General features: G+C 45.5%; 1 protein-coding gene across 2 annotated transcripts in view; it reads right to left on the reverse strand.

Moving 5' to 3' along the window:
* Positions 1–12: 12 nt before the first annotated feature.
* Positions 13–12,632, reverse strand: part of Rpn5 (regulatory particle non-ATPase 5) — a 63,768-nt gene continuing 51,148 nt past the window's right edge. The window contains exons 9-10 of one of the 2 annotated variants that reach the window (XM_084603577.1): positions 7,602–7,679; positions 13–390 (exon numbers count right to left, since the gene is read on the reverse strand). In XM_084603577.1, coding sequence (XP_084459703.1) covers positions 145–390; positions 7,602–7,679 — 324 coding nt within the window. In that variant the 3' untranslated portion in view covers positions 13–144. The remainder of the gene's footprint in view (positions 391–7,601; positions 7,680–12,632) is intronic. The other variant, XR_014707457.1, reaches the window with a different exon arrangement.

A 12,632-nucleotide genomic window follows, 5' to 3' on the forward strand; every position in this document is an offset into this window, starting at 1 on the left:
AGACAACTGAAATGCAGCCTTTGGAGCAGCTTTTATGCGACGTGTGTCCACGAGAAATCATGCTTTGCTGAAACAACAAAGGGAAAAAAAAAAAGGATTGGGTCAGGCTGTCTCTATGTACAAGGTTGATGTTTCACAGGGGTGTCAGGTCTCGGCGGTCGTGGGTGGTGGCGTCTGGGCATGCAGGTGTCGGTGTACCATCTCCTCCTTGGAGATGAGGTGGCTCGTCTTGCTCAGCAGGGCCATGAGGCTGTTGAGGTTGTGCGACCACTCGTTGAGCACCTGGTTGGGTTCCTTGTGGCGGCTGAAGCAGACCACGCCTGCCAGACGGTCCACCTTGGCCCACACCCGGCCGGCCACCACCAGCTCCGACAAGACTTCCTCCGTGCCCTAGCATGCGCATGCGAAAACCATGAAACCAAGGCCGAACGTGAATGCATCATGATAAAAAGAAAACACAGCCCACTTGAACAGAATGCAAATAGCAAGAACACCACCAGTGCTGACATGCAACTGAAGTTTAAGGGGAATAAAAAACGAGCAAGTATGTACTCTACAATCATCTGAAACTGCACATATCATAGCCATGTGGAAGCAAGTTAACATGCGTGGCATGAAAAAGGTTATTGAACAGGAGTGGAGAATTTCCTATCCAACAGAGCCACAGCTGATACACCTTTCCTTTAACACTTTGACTGTTTTTTCCGTATGGGTACTGCCGCTGCATTCAGCCCCGTGGAGTAAAGCTGTATGGGTACAGCGCTAAATGCATAGCTTAAAAAAAATTTGCCATTTCTTCTGCTACAGCAAAGAGTTTTTGATACAGCAAAGAAAGCATGTCTTTTGTTTGGAGGAGCCTTGGTAATTCAACATAAGACATTGTGGAGAAGATTTCTATTTCTAAATGATCTAGAGTTACCAAGAAGTGCAATAAACATATTTGAATATTCTAGGATAATTTAGATGAAAGTTACAGCTCATCAAACTTGAAAGAGAAAAAGCCTGTTTCGGCAACTCATACAAATTATATATTTTGAAAATTTTCTTAACCAGCCAGTGGCTTAGAGTTAACATTATTGCATAGCCGATTGGTTTATCTGCCTAGCAAAAAAAGCATCATAGCAATAGCTGATATAGAACCAGAGATATCGCTCCTCCAAAATGCCCAATGTGACAGAAATGCAGTTTCTAGAAATTGAAGAAAAACGCATTGGCAAATTTTTGAAGCACCAAAGCTATAAGTAACTCCTTAAAGTGGGTATTGACAGCTTCCGATGTCAATGCATCATTTACCATCGATATAATTGCCCTCGAAAGACTGAAATTGCCGGCGAAAGAAATGCATGGTCCAGAGGACGAGTGCATTTGCATCGTGATCTCCACAAAAGTTGGTGCAAAGTTCTGGCGCGTGATCACCATTCTCACGTTCAGGCTGTAAACGCAGTCGGCCTCCCACTAGTGATAAGTGCCAACTGCTCGTCTTGCACCGTGTAGCATTCAGAAGCAAGTTTATTTCGACAGGGTTTGGGATTCCGCGTCGCGAGACGCCGTTTCACGACTGCCGCTGCGGCTGGTCGCGGCACTGCCTCACAGGGCGATCTATCCGGCGTTGAAGGCTGCTAGGCATCACTTGCTCATCTGCACCATCCCAATTAAGGTGCCATATGCGACAGAAATTGCCTCGACAAGGTCATGCCGCTCCTCACTGTCACGTTGAGTACGACTGGCTATGCTACGCCATTATCAGGCCATCACTTCATTGATTGCAGATAACCAGATACAGGGATGCAGCGTCCCCGGGCGTTTATTTCGTTTCGCTAATTTTTTAGGCTAATAACGAAGCACGAATCTAAATATTGAGCATTTCGCGCTGTGGTCACGACAAAGGAACGACGCTAGGCCGACTAGGCCTAACGGAGAGACCTCAAAATGGCGCCGGACTGCGAGCAGACGACGTCGCCAGCCAACCAAAGCTCGCCATTTTGCTCATGTGCAGCGGGAGACCAATAGCAGTGCGTGTTTCATGCAATTTTGTTCCTGTCTTCCGCTTCGCAGGGCTCGTTGATGGTCGCCAACCGAAATATAGGAATGGCCTGAATCGCGATCTTTCAAATGAGACCAAGATTATGCAAGCAGATCGCATATTTATCCAACTGCGGGCGATCGAAATTCGCCGTGATTTGACCTCAGTTTAAAGGGCCATGAGCGCAGATTCCAGTCTTTGGAATGCTGTAAAGTGAAAAAAGAGGCGATAATTATCAATAAAACTTCGGAGGTGGCTGCGGAAAGATCTCAAGAGCGTCAAATAAGGAGATCGAAAATCCACTTCTCTGACCGATTTTCGGATCCCCCCCTTAATGTAAATAGGACACTCTATTATCTCACAGATTACTTGATCTTGGTTACAGAAGAAAACAGCAGTAATTGCAAATCTGGTAGTGTGCAGATAACTTGTTTTGCGAGTCATTGCGAGTTGGATGCAACATCCGCCCACTAGAATTTCTATATAATGAAAAATTGCTGACGCAAAACATCTCAGAAATAATTTTATTACGATATTAGCAAACCTGACCAGAAACATTGATATCTATGAAACTGATCATGAAATTTGGCATATCCCATCAGTGCGCACAAACTACGACACAGTTATTGCAGTTCACGCTACCGTAAATACTAAGCATGCATGGGCTATGAACTCTGACAAAAAAGGAATAATAGATTGTGAAAGGCAAGGGAAGGAAGGGAAGAGGGGAACTGGCTGTCTTTTTTTTTTCTGGTTCTAATCTGAATTTCATCCCAACTTTTTGTTGCAGTCCTATTGTATATTTTTTGTTATTATACCTTCTATTACAGTAAAACCTCGTTAATTCGGATCTCACCAGAGTGAAAAAAATGTCCGAATTATCTGAATGTGAAATTATCGAATGAGCAACAAAACCTGCATATGAATTTTTTTTTTTGATTGCATACTTTTACTTCGTGAAGAAGTTAGGAAAGCTTGTTTGCTTTTTTGCGGAAAGCTGGGCAGTGAAGACCAGTTTGTGGACATGGGACAACCCTTCCAGGGCGAGCGTGTTGCCAGGAGCATCGTAACAGAAGTCCTCTAAAGCTGCAAGAGCATCCGCGACTTCTGTAGCAGTACAACGCACCGGGGGCTCATCACTCGGGGGTTCATAATTATCGAGCGAGCCCTCTTCGCCGGGCGCCTCATCTGCCACATCGAGGGCATCGCTGATGATCTAATCATCGCTTACGTAAATACACAATTTTAAGTAGACCCCTTTTTTAAAATTCGAAAATCGAAGTTGGGGCGCCGATTCACAATCGAAACCAAAGCATGGCACTGATAACAAGAGCAAGACAATAACCATATCAGGGAGGCTACGGCAAATTTCTTTGCTCTACGGCTTTAAGTGCACCATTCAGTTACTGTGCGTGCTTCTCTGGAATAATTTTTCTTGAGCTTTTACTGCGCAGCACAAACTGCAGCTGTGCGTGTGTCGATAGTTTACGGAAGAGCCGCTGTTCAAATCGCGGCGATGCTTCCTTGACACGGCGGCACTTCCAGGGAGTGCAGATGGCTGATGGAAGAGCCGGCACCGATCATTCGTTCAGTTCAGGCTCGTTGCACGTTGGCACATTTAACTTTACGACCAGCTAAATGCTTCGTCACTCTCCAGTCCAAAAAGCACACGGCGCTCAATCCGTGCAGTGTTCAAGGAGGTGGCTATCATTTATGCCGAAGAAACAACTGCGCCGTGGGTGTTGGCCGTGGGCTGCAAGTTCGAAGCTTCTTAACAGGTTCCGGGAGTGGCGGTGGTAGCGAGGGCAGCGAGACAAAATTTTGAACTTTGATGCAAAGCGAAGAGGCTTCCAAGAGAAACAGATGGTATGCTATCCAGAGCTTGGATGCCAAGCTTGCCGTGTATATCGCCGAAATATGTGATTTAAGTGGAGACGAGTTGTACAGCCAGGCAATAAATTTTAGTGGTCGAAAGCACTGGAGTTACAATCGTATAAACATGGTAACTGGCCAGTGACACCGCCATCATCGATGGAAGTGTATTCTGCGAGATTCACTTTGGTGGGCAGCTGGCTGACGAATGACCCATCGTCGTTGTCTTACTCTGCTGTTGGTGCTGCAGGCTTCTGTTAAGCTTGCGGTAGGCTGTACAAATCCATAGTGCCTGGAGTGTGTGCCCACACGCGAGTAAGAATATGAATGGCACTCAGAAGCATGATGACGCAAGCCTGCTTCCGATCCATGCAAAGAAGCATACACTCCAGTACCTGCCTGCGACTCTTTGATCCGTAGGGCGAAGCGCGGCAGTAGTGTTAGGCGAAACACCAGCTGGATCGTCGGCACACCAGCGGAGTTGAAGATAGATAGATGATGGCTGTAGTGATGCGTGCCTAAAACCCACTATTTTTGAGTGTGTGTGTGTGTGTGTGTGTGTGTGTGTGTGTGTGTGTGTGCGTGTGTGTGTGCGTGTGCGCGCGTGCGGAGCAGCGCCACCTTCCGTACATTATTGAAATAGTGGTTTCCGGTGTTTCCGCTCCTTGAGGAACGATGGCCGCAGCGATTCGTGCTCGAAAATTAATTTCCGTGGCAGCCTCGGCCTGCCTCCAGTCCGAATTAACCGGTGTGCACGTAATTTAGCGCCAAATTAACGAGATTTTGCCGCTATAGACCTATGTACATTTTTGAAGGGAGGGAGTGAGCAGGCCGAATTATTCGAATTAACGAGGGCCAAATTAACGAGGTTTTACTTACTTGGCTGCTAATAGCATTTTGCTGTCACTACAATTATAATTTTTATGTTATTAATATTTTTCATGCTTTGTATTGCATCTACAGTAGAATCTCGATGATACGAATTCCAAGGGAGCACGCAAAATATTCGTATCATCAGCTTCCACATGGGAATGAACTGAAAATAAACCAAACTTTATTATGGCGAACTACTTGCGGCCGAAAAAGTCCGTAATGCTTGTCTGCCTTTTTTGCTGTTGATGTCGCGGACAAGCTCTGCCTGAAAGGCACAAAACCGTGCCGCGGTTTCGTCGCTCACGCTGCCTGCACTTACGGTGCAGTGCAGAACGTCTAAAGCGTGAAGAGTACCTGCCGTTGACGGCGGCTGATCACACTCGTCGTCAGCGTCACCATCGCTGTCAGGCTCATTTTCGCAATCATTCGCTTCATTGACCAAGTCTTCAATAGACCTCAGCCCACAGGTCGCGACATTGTCGTCCGCGGTAACGAAGTCCCGAGCCGAAGCTTCAGTTTCCAGATTGTCCCAGCCATCAATCGTGAGGTCTTCATCTGGCTCTTCACAATCTCCTGCCGAAGCCGCATCAAGTCCGATGGCAAATCCGCACTTTCTAAAACAGTTCGAGATTGTGTCTGAAGTTACGCTATCCCACGACATGGCTAGAAAGTGCAAAGCATCTAAGAGATTGATCCGCAAGTTTGCTTCTTTACGGTCAATTTTCGCAACCAGACGCCTCACTAGAAGTCCTTTGAAATGATGTTTCACATTTCTAATTATCCCAGCGCCCAATGGCTGAAGATGGCTGGTAGTGTTCGCCGGCAGGAACCTGACTTTCACGTTATTGAATGTCATTTCCTTTGGGTGCGCAGAGCACTGGTCCACGAAAATCAAACTTTTCCAGTTTCTTGACGCCATTTTCCGATCAAGGCTTGTTAAGAACTCGCGGAAAAAACCTCCAGTCATCCACGCCTTTCGGTTACCTTTGTAGAAGACAGGCAAACACTCCGCCGATCGGAAACACCTCGGTTTCTTCGACTTACCGATGACGGTAAGCTGGAGTTTCTCGGATCCATCCGAGTTACAGCAAAAGGTAAGAGTACTGTTACTCTCGCCTTGCTTTTCTGGCCGCCCTGGCATGCCTGGCCTTTTACGCACACACTTCTTTCCGGTTGAAGTTTGAAAAAGAGGCCCGCCTCGTCGGCATTAAATATGTCGCGTGGTGCGTACTCCAAAATCAGCGCCGGTAGCGTGTTCAGCCGCTCATCTACAGCTGACTGGTCCACTTTCTTGCCTTCACCTGAGACGACCCGGTAGACAAGTCCGTGCCGCTCCTTAAACCGGTGCAGCCATCCCCCAGACGCTTGGAAATTTTCAATTCCAAGCGAAAGCACAACAGTGTCGGCTTTTTCACGTAGTACTTTGCCGTCCACGTTGACGCTGGCCGCTGTCACTTCGCGGAACCAAGTCAGCAGAACCTCTTCCAGCTTGACATGGGTCGCTGTTTTAGCCTGCTTCACGTTCACACCGAAGTGCTGCACATTCTTCAAGATGACATCTCGCTGTCCAACAATGGTGCAGAGCGTCGACGGTGCCAACCCTAGCTCTTTTGCTAAGTCGACACGCTTCTTCTTAGGGTTTTCGTCAACCCTCTTCAGCACTTCAAGCTTTTCCTTAAAAGAAAGGGCTTTACGCTTCCGCGACATTTCGGCAGCAGCAAACGCTTGCATCTTTCTAACGTTTGGGCACTTCACATCACAGCGAACTACAGAAAGAAGCGGCGAACGGAGAACTACTGCAGCGGCAGCCAGCGTCAGAGGCCTCGTGGGAACAGCTGGCGAGACAACTTTTCGATAGACCAATGAGCTGCCAGCGAGTGAGTGACGTACACGACTGGGCCCGTGCTAGTCGGTTTGCTACGAAAGGGAGGTGGGGGTAGGGTGGCTAGTGGGGTGAGGGGGGTTGGAGTGGAGAGGCAGCGGCCACGGTGGGTACCCTCTCCCCCTGTGAGCTCTTGCGCTGAGCTGCTCGGTGGCTTTGTGCGTTTGTACAACGTTCGTTCGTATCATTCGCGGCGGGGGGGTGGAGGCGTTAGCAGCGGCCGCGTCAGTTATGTTACCCTCTTGAGGCCAGCCGCGCCGGCCCGCTCGCGTGCGCGACTGGTTTGCACGTTCGTATCAACCGCGGCGGGTTCATAAACTCTTCGTATTACCCCGAATCTTAACATATTCTATACAATGTAGTCCGTTCAAAGCATTCTTAAAATTCGTATCATCCCGAAATTCGTACCAGCCGTAATCATATCGTCGAGATTCTACTGTATTGCCGTAAAGACTTCCACTGCCAATGCTATCTTTACAATTAACACATGTACATGCATTGTAAAGGGGCACAGACACAGTCAAGCAGTCTTCAGCATTTTAATAAGAGCGAGTTGGCGGGCTAGTTGGTTTTGCATATTTAAGGAACAGCGCAAAGGATGGGACACAAGAGTCCACTTGCTTGTGTTTGTGCCTTCTTGCGTCTCTGTGTGCAGTCCTTTGCGCTGCTCCTTAAATAAATAAATAATTCAGCATTTTGTCTGTGCTCCTGACCTCTGTAAAGAAGTCGAATAAAATGACTGATTTTTGAGTAAACTGCGGAGCTCGAAAAGCCTCACATAACACAGCGCCCTGTTTGGCTTCCAGCCATTGATTTCCAGTTCATTTGTGGTCAAATTGCAGCCACTAACTTTGCACATGAAGATACACTGAGGCACACAAAATGGTGTGAAGGGACAATTAAATGTGCACAAAAGCATGGCATTAATAAACAACAGCAAAAAAAACCCACCTTTTTAGACAAGTCGAGGAGCTCAGACATGCGTTCCAGCGCAATGCGTGTGTAGTACTGAGACATCACCCGGATGTTCTGCAGAACAGAGAAAGAAAACATGAAAATACAAGTGTTTACGTCCTGTCCAAACAACCATTAAGTCTTGAAATATTATAACAAAAAAATACTAAAGAAATGGCTGGCCAAGAAATAGGCTCATTGATTTCCTGGGATTGACAATGTGGCTAGGGCCAGCTCGAATTAGGCTTGTCTCAAAATTTAAAAGCCTTGCGGTATACCTCAATGAACAATTATCATGGAAAAAGATATAGACCCCAAGATAAGCAAAATAGCTCAGGTAGTGGGCATTCTGTCTAAGCTTTGGTATTTTTTACCACAATGTGTCAAAATAATTCTCTTTCAGTCATTGGTATGGGAAACAACCACCTTTTCAAACCTTAGCAAGCTTCACAAACTACAAAAATGAGCCCTTTGAATTATTGTCAGCATTTCCTGAGACACATCTATATTTCATCTCACAAGATGTTTGCAGCACTGCCAAAGGCAGAGGCACCCCGGTCCAATCAGGATCACGCTCACTACAATAGGCAATTGTGCTCCTACACACCCCTCACCCCTTAAATTGGTGGGGGTGACAGTACGAGCACAATTCCACACCTGCCAACTCTTCCGAATTTTCCGTAAAATGTTTGTGTTGTGTTGTGTTGGGTTTTATGGCGCATAAGCAACTAAGGCTATCATGCGCCAAGAGCAAGGTTAATGTTAAATCTATAGTTTATTTAAAAAGTTTCCTTCTTCTAGGAAACTGAGAACAGATGCTAGGTTTACAAGTGCTCTTTCTCCTAAAAGCAAGGTGGGATGAAATGGGATGGTATGATTGTAAAATATAGTAAAATGTTTTCTCCGTAGTGCCTCAAGTTTTGAGCATGTAATTAGAATGTGGTTTACAGTGAGTATCTCGTCGCATTCTTCACAGGTCGGTTTGTTATGTTTCATTAGCAGAAAGTTATGTGTAAGATGAGTATGTCCAATACGAAGACGGCATACTATCACTTCCATAAAACGTTGTTGATGTGTGCTCGATTTCCATTCTCCTAGTACAGGCTTTATGAGACGCAACTTATTATTTTCTTGGTTGTGCCATCTGGACTGCCATTTATTCATCTGTTTATGTTTTATTAATTTCAAGCAATCACTATGTGGTATGTTTGCTTTCTGAATCAATTTGTTGTGGGCAAGTGCAGCACATTTGTCTGCTCTTTCATTGCCGTCAATGCCTACGTGACTAGGGACCCAACAGAACACTATGTTATGTCCTTGTGTTGTGATCATTTTTACATTATGTATTATGTCACCGATTAGAGGCATGGCAGCATTTCTGTGATTTAAAGCCGTCAGTACACTCAACGAATCGGTGTAGATGACACTGTTCCCAATGCCTTCATTCACTATTTTTCCTACAGCTGTCAGGATAGCATAAGATTCAGCTGTAAAAATTGATGCGCACTGAGGAAGCCTAATTATTTGTTCCCAGTTCTCTTCAACTACGGCACAGCCAACATAAGTAGAAGTTTTTGATCCATCTGTATAAAACTCTGTATAATTACTGTACTTTTCTTTTATTGTGCGAAATTCTTGTATTATATGTTCTTTAGGAGTTTGGCTTTTGTTGAAGCGTGTTAGAGTGAGATCACAGACATTTGGAAGTTTGTACCATGGGGGTAGGGGCCTGTTTTTTGGTGCAGTGTCGGGCAAGGTGTCCAGAATTTCTAGCTCACTGCAAATGTCTTCGAAACGCATTATCAGTGGCCTCGTTGCTTGTGGTTTATTTGTGAAAATTACTCGTGAGCGGCATGTTGAGACTATTGGATAGCAGAGGTGTTTTTTCTGTGATCTTATTCTAAGGACATAAGCACATGTGAGTGAAGCCCTTCTATCTTTCAGCGGAGGCTCGTTCGTCTCTGCATACAGACTATCAACAGGGGATGTTCTGTAAGCGCCACAAGAAAGGCGTAAACCTAGGTTATGTACCGGGTCCAATTTCGTTAAATATGATGGTCTAGCTGACCCGTAGACTATGGACCCGTAGTCCAAGCTAGACCGCACAACAGATCGATATATATGTAGAAGACACGCCCTATCAGACCCCCAATGTTTCCGAGAGAGAACCTTCAGTATGTTTAGAGATTTTATGGCTTTCCTCTTTAGGATGTTTATGTGAGGCAGGAATGTTAGTTTTCTGTCGAACGTTACACCCAAAAATTTATGTTCGCTCTTTACTGGCAACTCAATCCCATTTAGGTGTAGCTTGGGATTGATCTGTATACCTCGTTTCAGCGAGAACATTACTGCCACTGTTTTCTGTGGGGAAAATTTGAACCCATTTTTAAAAGCCCATGAGTCTAGTTTATTTAGTGTTAATTGTACTTGTCTTTCACAAATTGATATGTTTGAGGATGTGCAGGCTATTTGAAGGTCGTCGACAAACAGCGAGAACATAATGGATTTTGGGATTACCTTGCTAATAGAATTCATTTTTACAATAAACAAAGTTGTACTTAAAATGCACCCCTGAGGTACCCCATTCTCTTGAATAAAGTTCCTCGAGAAGGTGGTACCGAGACGTACTTGAAATGAACGACCTGATAGAAAGTCCTTCAGAACATTTAGCATCCGGCCTCGGATGCCCAAATCTGCTATATCGCGTAGGATCCCGAACCTCCAAGTCGTGTCGTATGCCTTTTCCATGTCAAAGAAAACGGCCAGGCAATTTTGTTTATGTATGAACGCTTCCATGACAGTATTTTCAAGACGCACTAAGTGGTCGGTCGTTGCGCACCCTTTTTTAAAACCACACTGATGAACATTAAGAAGTTTGTGAGATTCTAGGATGAAAGTTAGTCTGATGTTTAAAACACTTTCAAAACATTTTGCTAAACAGCTGGTCAGAGCTATGGGTCTGTAACTGCCCGCTGAGGTCGGCGGCTTTCCTGGTTTCAGAAACGGAACAATAACAGCTTGTTTCCAAGCCTCTGGGAGTTTACCCAGAGTCCAAATTCTGTTAAAGAATTTCACAAGTGCCTCTACAGAGGATTCAGATAAATGAGCCAGCATTTCGTAATGAATTTCGTCAGGGCCAGGTGCAGTCTGTTTTCCAGCAGCAAGGACGTTCTTTACTTCTTGGAGTGTAATAAAACTATTATATGATTCATTTCTGCCACCACTTGTTGGGAGTTTTTGTTTCTCAGCTATGTTTTTGTATTTTAAGAATGTTTCTGTGTAGTGTGACGAACTTGAAACGTGTGTGAAATGTTCGCCTAGTATATTGGCCTGTTCTTCTATGCTAGTCTGAATACCAGGGGCTGTGAGGATGGGAATTGTAAACGGGGAAAAGTTTCCACTGAGTTTACGAACTTGTTCCCACATTTTCTTAGACGTCATTGAGCTATTTATTGACGTGACATACTTCTGCCAGGATTCTTTTTCAGAGTTGCGACGGACGTATCGAGCTTTAGCTTTGGCCTTTTTAAAAGCTGTAAGATTTTCGTGTGTAGGGTACCTTCGGAAAACACCCCATGCTTTATTTTGTCGCTTTTTGGCCTCCTTACATTCCCGAGACCACCACGTCTTGTGTTTTTGTCGCACCACACCTAAGGACTGTGGAATGGTGAGATGAGCGGCAGTGATAATGCAAGTCGTGAACAACTCATTTAGTCTGTCGACACTAAGGGCATCTGAGAAAACTGCTCCTAGATTCGCCTCTACTTTAAAAAGCTCCCAATCTGCTAAGTGAAGTTTCCACCGTTTCGGTTTGGTCGGCATGACTGATGGTGAGGATGATAAGCTGATTATTGCTGGCAGGTGGTCGCTACTATACGGGTTGTTCAGAACATCCCATTTAAAATCATTAAAAAGGGAAGGTGAACTAAAAGCCAAATCTAAAAAACTCATTTTTCCTGACCTTGGTGAACAGTACGTGGGCTTACAGGAGTTCAATAAGCAAATGTCTGAACTAAGAATAAAATCCTCGATAAGCTGTCCACGTGTATCACTTTTTTCACTTCCCCACAAAGGGGAGTGTGCATTAAAATCTCCTACTACTAGGTAGGGCTCTGGTAGTTGGCAAAAAAGGTTTTCTAGATCATGGAGTGTTATTTTAAGATTTGGTTCAAGATAGACAGAACACACAGTAAGAGTTTTAAAGGCAATTATTGTGGCTGCTACAGCTTTTAAGGGAGTGTTTAATTTCAGTTCTTGAGCTGGAACTCCACTTTGCAATATGATGGCCGCACCACCCGAAAGCCTGCTTGCTTGCTCTCGATCTCGGCGGAAGACTTGATATTTTTTCAGTATATTCGAGTGCATGCAACCTAAATTTGTTTCCTGTACGCACAGTGCAACTGGCGAGACTGTATCTAGAATGTCTTTTATGTCATTAATATTCTTTAGAAGTCCTCTACAGTTCCACTGTACCAGGAATGCCATCTTATTTTGTTGAAAGCTTAGAAATTAAGTTAGGTTTTTTCCAGGGCCCGTGATTCGGGCCTTGTCTGTTTTGGTTCTTTCCAAGGAGCTCTGCCGTCTCTGTGACGAAGACGGCAAAGAGCTGTCCTGGCCTATGTCCATTACCTCGTCTGAGGTGCTGGACGAACGTGCCAGAGGCACGTGTTCTTTCTTTTTAGACCTTGCCTCGTGGGCGGAGGTCTTGTGGCCCGCCGACCCTGAGGGACGCGTAGCCTGTTTTGGGGGTGGTGGAGGAGCGGGAGCTGCTTCCACCGGGGCAGGGGATGGCACTACCTCAGCCTCGTTTGAGGTCTGGGTAGGTGCCGAAGGCCGTTGTGGTGCCCCGCCCTGTCGCACCACATCGGCGAGATTTGGTTTCGCTGTGAACTGAAATGCGTTCTTGGTTTTGTTGTACTGAGTACGTGCCTCTTTGTATGTGATGTTCTTTGTTGTTTTTAGTGTAATGATCTGCTTTTCTTCTTTCCATTTTTGGCAGGATCGAGAGTATGCGGGGTGATCCCCCTC

The sequence above is a fragment of the Amblyomma maculatum genome, chromosome 5, assembly GCF_055883805.1.
Source record: "Amblyomma maculatum isolate TAMU_Amacu chromosome 5, ASM5588380v1, whole genome shotgun sequence".
In the NCBI taxonomy this organism is placed as follows: Eukaryota; Metazoa; Arthropoda; class Arachnida; order Ixodida; family Ixodidae; genus Amblyomma; species Amblyomma maculatum.